This window comes from Haemorhous mexicanus, chromosome 2 (assembly GCF_027477595.1).
Source record: "Haemorhous mexicanus isolate bHaeMex1 chromosome 2, bHaeMex1.pri, whole genome shotgun sequence".
NCBI lineage: Eukaryota > Metazoa > Chordata > Aves > Passeriformes > Fringillidae > Haemorhous > Haemorhous mexicanus.
Window position 1 is genome coordinate 62123195 of NC_082342.1, and position 6357 is coordinate 62129551.

Consider the following 6357-nt stretch of genomic DNA (forward strand, 5'->3'; position numbering starts at 1 on the left):
GCCATCTCTCCTTCATAGCTGTTCCACTTGCATCGCTGGTTTCTGTAGACTTTGCTGGGTTGAGCTGTACCTGTCTGACATTTTGATTTTATTGCAAGTTTATTTAACTGTAGATATTTTGGGGTTTTTTATTTTTTAAAGAACCTAGTGGATGCCCTCATCCCATTGCTACTTCTGACACAGATATTAGTGACTTTTCTGTCAAGGTCCCAGGGGAATTGCTGGGGGAAAAGAATAGTTAGCACGGATAACCCTTAGGAGACTTGGTATGAGCCTCAGTAATGTCATTCTGAGCCTTGCGCTTTAGGCTTGGTTGTTGGTATTTGCTGTCCCAGCACCAAGTTCTCTAGAAGTTTGAAAGAAAGAAGCAATTACTCTAGCTGGTGCTTCACCTTCAACCTGGCCCATTTCCATGAACTTCTTCTGTTGTGTGAAAAAGGAGCTCAAGATTGACTCTGGTGTCAGTCATATCAAATTTTGTTTCATGGTTATGATGGCTGCTGTGATGAGACCTGCGTGGGTGCCTCATTGGCAAGGATTTGGATTTCGTTTGCTGTAGCAGCATTGCTGGGTACTGCAACTGTACTCCCCTTTCTTGGAAGGAAGAGAAAGTTACAGATGGAAATTTTGTTTCTTGTAGTACCAAGCCCTATGTGATCTGGGGAAAAGATTGCCTGCAGGAAGGACTGGCAGCTGGAGGATGCTCAGGGAAGCACCCATGCGCTTTGAGCCTGATACCAGCAGGGTTACTGGGTCTGCTCTTGCTGGAGCAGTCTTTGGAGCTCAGCTAGAGGCCTTTCCCAGAGGACTGTGCTGAGTGGGACATGAGAAACCTTCTACATATATTCCTGCATTTGTCTCCGCTGCTGCACTAAGGAGGGGGGAATGCAGCTCCCTGTGCAGTTGGACTATGACCAGCAGCAGCATCTGCATCCACATAGTCCCATAGCTTCAGTACCACCTAAATCCTGCTTTGGTAAGCTTTTTGGTGCACTGTGGTAGCCAGAGTATGGTTTTAAATGGAAGATTTGAATATGCTGAATTAGATTGGACTGGTCAGTGGCTAAATGTTGAAATGTAGACTGACAGAAAACTGTGAAAAATGAATTCTGTATGGGTAGAAGGAGTGTAGAACAGAGGACATTTCACGGTTGATGTATGGCAGGCAACAGCATACCTGAGCTCCAGTCTTCAGAAAGAAGAGCAGGCAATATTGTGCATGGACATGAAAGTAAGAATGTTGACAGTCAATTGCTTTCCATCTAAAGTGATTGCAGCAGGCATAGAAATAAACTTGGAGGTGGAGATAGTTATTTTTTTTATTTTTGAGAAAACACAAGGGAGAGCTTAAGACTGAAAAGGGGGAGGAGGCCAGGCAGGACTAAACATTGAAGAGAAGCAGGAAGATTGAAGAGAACTCTGCATGACAAACAGAAGGAAAGAAAGATTGCCAAAGACAGCATGGCACGGTGGCATGGAACAAGCTGTGTCAGGGTCTCACAGCAGTTACCCTTCCCTTCCTCTCTCCCTCCCCTGGTAACCATTTATGTTTTCTGGGAGTTTTGTTTTGTGTTAATTTGTGTGACTGGAGTGTATTGCCACATTTAAGTAACCACTGTGCACTGCAGTAGCTGTGTACTCCAGCAATACAGTTCTTAATCCTCTAATGTTGTCCCCAGAGCTCTACATCTATTGACAGTCACATGGTACCCAAGTCTGTTAGCCTGCAAAAGATGGAATCACTCCTAACTTAAAATGATGTTTTGAAAGCAGATTCTAATCAGTTGTTTTACCAGAAGGTGTATGTGAGCCTGATAGACAGAGAACTCTGTGTTCTGGAAGTGTGGCAAGCTTGTGCCCAGACACTGCTACCATGTGGATACTTTTGAATACAGTTAAATGTATATTGGATGTCAGGACAATCAAGGCCTGACTTACAAATTATTTAGGCTTGTGGTTTATTAATTACTTGGCATAATTTTTGAAACTGATGGCAGATCTCTAGTGGGTTGTGCTTTTGATGCTGGTCAGTGCTTGAGGTGGAGGTCTTGGATGTGATTCTAGGTTTCCTGATGAACCACTGAATGTCTCAAAGGCAGGCTGTTCAGCTTGGTGATGGCAGTATTGTTCATGTGAGGTACCTTTACTTTGGGAATCATCTTGCTGAATTGAGGCGTCAGGTCCAGTTCTTGTTTTCTTAGGAGAGATTCTACTACCTCTTTTGGAAATGTTGGGTAAATGAAATGTTTATGATGCCAAATGTTTTTTTCTGTAGTAAATCTATCATTATTTTTTCAAAATTCAGCATGGAAATGTTCTGACACAATAATCTTCTCTAATCTTAGCAGGACTTTGCAGACTCCAACCCAGGTTCCAGTGGTTGTTTCTCCTGGAAATCAGCAGCTGCATACTGTAACACTCCAGACAGTGCCTCTTACTACAGTGATAGCCAGCACAGATCCAGCCTCAGTAACAACAGCACAGAAATTCATTTTACAAGCCATTCCTACTTCCCAGCCCATGACGGTTCTTAAAGAAAACATCATGCTACAGTCTCAGAAGCCAGTCTCACCTCCTTCCTCGATTGTGCTGAGCCCAGCACAAGTTCAGCAGGTGCTCACCAGCAGCGTGCAGACAATTTGCAATGGAACAGTCAACATGGCTTCATCTCCATCCTTCAGTTCCACCACCCCCGTGGTGACGTTCTCGCCCAGCAGCTCACAGGTGGTGTCTCAGCCCTCAGGCACGGTGATCACTTCGGTCATTAAAGCTCCTGACACGAAGCAGGGTGGCCTACAAGAAGAGGAGAAGGAGGAGAGTGACAAAGTAGAAGATACTGAGCAGTCGGAGCAGAGATTCCAGCAGCAACCATTTGTGATGGTGGTGTCCAGTTCGAATAATTTCCCATCTAACGTGCAAGTGAAGCAAGAAAATGAGCCATTGGAACCCACTTTGTATTGATAATTAAATAATTAAAAAAAAAAGACCCTGTGGATGATTATTTTCATAAATGTGATGGAACCTTTTCAGTTATGTATATATTATTTTATTCTGAAGCATGATGTTGCAAAGCTACTAAATTTCTGCAGTTAATTCTTAGAATTCATGCTTTAGGATGGATTTTGATTTTCTGTTAATTGCTAAATGTTATCATATAAATAAAATTATATATTACTCATTTTTCAAAGTACAAGCATGAAGGAACATGCTTTTTATGCTATGAAGACTTTCTCCTGAGGTTGTTGGCCAAAGTTTCAAACTTCCCTTATTTTGTTGTCAGTCTGTTGCAGAGTTACATTGCAGTAATGTTATTGTAACCTTTTCTGTTTAATCTGTATGTGTATCACCTTTGGAAGCAGCAGTTAGTTTTAGTAAGACAGTTTCATTCCATGTGTTTGAATTTTTATGATCGAGTATCTGTTTCATATCAGTGAATGACATCAGTTTTAGACTTTGATAACCAGGTATCCTCTTGTATCTTTTGCAGCACAAGCTCTTGTGTGTGCAAAATTGAATATACACTCCTATTGAGAGTACTCAAAACATATATTCCAGATATGGACAATGCCACGTCTATATTTTATATGAAAACATCAGATATATTTAATTACAGAAGCTAACAGCATCACTACAGGTGCAAAAGTTTCATGCCATTTTGCAATAATGAAGCTTAACAATCTTGCTTTCTACTTCAGATTATTTTGTAAGGGGGGAGGGAAATTAAATATATACAATTTATGCAGGTTTTTGGAGATTAATACTGCTAGGAGTTGTTGGTTTTGATTGTAAATACTGTATATTCAATGTTGCAGGGAAGTTTTTTCAGCTAATTTTTTTCCATACAAATTTTTGATAGATGCAAATAAGATCAATAAGATCGTTATGTTTAGAGGTCTAATGTTATATGTATTCATATTACTGAGTGACTTTGTATTTAAAGACAAATTTTTAAATGATGGAGCCCATTGAACCTTGGGTCCTTCTTTTGTATTTTTAATTGGTTTATTATGAAAATAAATCAAATGGAAAAACACTTTTCTGTATTTACTCTGAAATGTTTTTAATTATAATAATGTTTTGACAATCATCATAAATAAGTAAAATACAGTGAGAAACAGGATAGGGTGATTAGTCAGAGTGGGTCTGTGGTGGAACATGAGCAATTCACAAATCACTTCTGAACAGACTTGAATATCCTTTGAAACAAGAGTAATGTATATTTTTGTAACTGAACTGAAGGTTGAGATAAATCCAAGAACTGGACTTTAACTCCTTTTCCATCACTTCCCCATACGTTACAAACAAACAACACAAGATTCTGAGTGTAATTCAGAAAGGTTGTTGTAGCTTGTATGATAAAACTGACAGCCCAAACAATTAGGGCTTCAAAAACTTGCATGTTGCAGTGTTTAGGCAGAGGGTAAGTTAATAATAAATATTTAGCCTGGTATTATGATTCTTTCACTATAAAATGAAAGGGAATATGACTTTCTATGATTGAATTAATGTTGGAGTTTCATTGATTGGTTGGTAAGGTTAAATATAACTTTAAACACTAATACTAGAAAAACTAATAGGAGCAGAAGAGTGGCAGAGAGAGTACGATCTTGCTGCTTGACAGAAGGAACTCTACACACTATTGAACACACAGTTCTCTGCCACAGCTGCCGTGTTAGTTCAGTGTTTCTTCCCTCTGACTCTTAGCAGTCAGGCTTCCACCTGCAAACCCAGCAGCTCACCCATTTACAGGAAGGCTGGTCATACCCACACCGGTGGTTGTTTATCTGGCAGCACTCCCTGCAGCTGGGGAGTGCTGGCAATATTTTCAGGAATGTGGATAAGCTTTGTGGAAGCAAATCTGGTAACAGTCCTCACCCCTAGGGCTGTGTTAGATTGACGGAAGCTATTTTTTTAAATCAAACTATAAAATAGGGATGTTTTCTTATACTACAAGTATTTCAGAATTCTAGAAAATCTGAAGTGATAATGCTTGACTGATATTAGTGTTTTTAAATACAGGGAAGTTGCTTTGATGTTTACTGGAAATGTGAGGGGTGGGGGGGGGGAAATTGCACCATAAGGTTACAGCTTCACAACAAAACTTCATGCCATAGATGCAGCTATTACACATGGAAAATGATTTGTCAGTTTAGTTTATGTCAGTTGGAGAAGTGGCAGGAATCTCCAGCAGCAGTAATGGGTCTCCAGCAGCAGACTGTTGTGTAACAGACAGTAAATGGAAATCGCTCCTTCCCATATCCCTTGGGCTCCGGTGCGCCAGCCGGGTGGATCTGTACTTTGAACTCTCTTTGATATGGCAAAGGAATGGAGAAGCTCAAGTAAATCATAAAATGAGAGCTCACATTGGGAGTTTGAGCAACCCCTCCCCTGTCACAGCTGCCTTTGTGCCTGTGGCAGCAGCCAAACAAAACACAACAGCTAAAATCCCAGCCACTTCTGAGTCAGAAAATAAAAATTGAGGCCGCAGTTCTTTTCCACACGTGTGTGACGCCACAGAGGAGAAAAAGGCACTTGTTTATTTTTGAGGCATTTCACAGAAGGAAATTCCATCCAGAGGGGGTGGAGGAGGATGAAGGCCTCAGGCTGCCTTTGGAAAGTCCTGTCCACCAGGCTGTTGTCCTAAATATGGGCTGGGTGCTTGGTGCACAGCACCAGCTGACACACGTATTTCTGGTTTTTATTCTGTTTTGCACAAAGTAGGGAGCTAGGTGGTAACCCACCAAAGGCTGGTTCTCTGATTACTAAAACTTCACTCTGCTTATACATTTTAACAAAGGCATCAGCTTTCATTGTTTACAGATTATATAACTTTTTTCATTAATTAATACTCTAACCCCTATTGCTAGTGGTCTCATAAACTGCACCTGGGGAGGTTTAGGTCGGACATTAGGAAGAGCGAGGGCACGTAGATATTGGAATGGGCTGCCCAGGGAGGTGGTGGAGTCACGGTCCCTGGAGGTGTTTAAGGAAATACTGGACTTGGCCTAGTTATCATGGTGGTGTTCAGTGAAGGATTGGACTCGATGATCATTTCCAACCAAACTGATTCTGCGATCCCTTGCTTCTCACGCCTCGGGCGCACTTCTTCCCTCCCTCTGAGCCTGGGGTCCGCTGCCCAGCCCTGCTGACTGCACTCCTGGCGGCTCCCAGGAGCCAATTCCTCTGGTGACTGTCTTCCCTTTTCCTTTAAAGCGAAAGATCAGCCACGCCTACGATGCTCACAACGCAACCGCGCAACTACTTGGCTGCTCCAGCTACAGGTTAACGACTGAAAAAAAAAAAAAATTACCGACTTTGACACAAATCTCTCAAACCCCGAGAGGCCGGGGTTCCCCG

General features: G+C 41.6%; 1 protein-coding gene across 5 annotated transcripts in view; it reads left to right on the top strand.

The window, feature by feature from the left end:
- Positions 1-4033, top strand: part of ELF1 (E74 like ETS transcription factor 1) — an 87723-nt gene extending 83690 nt beyond the window's left edge. For 4 of the 5 annotated variants that reach the window (XM_059839099.1, XM_059839100.1, XM_059839101.1 and 1 more), the window contains exon 9: positions 2346-4033. In XM_059839099.1, coding sequence (XP_059695082.1) covers positions 2346-2961 — 616 coding nt within the window. In that variant the 3' untranslated portion in view covers positions 2962-4033. The remainder of the gene's footprint in view (positions 1-2345) is intronic. The other variant, XM_059839103.1, reaches the window with a different exon arrangement.
- Positions 4034-6357: the final 2324 nt, after the last annotated feature.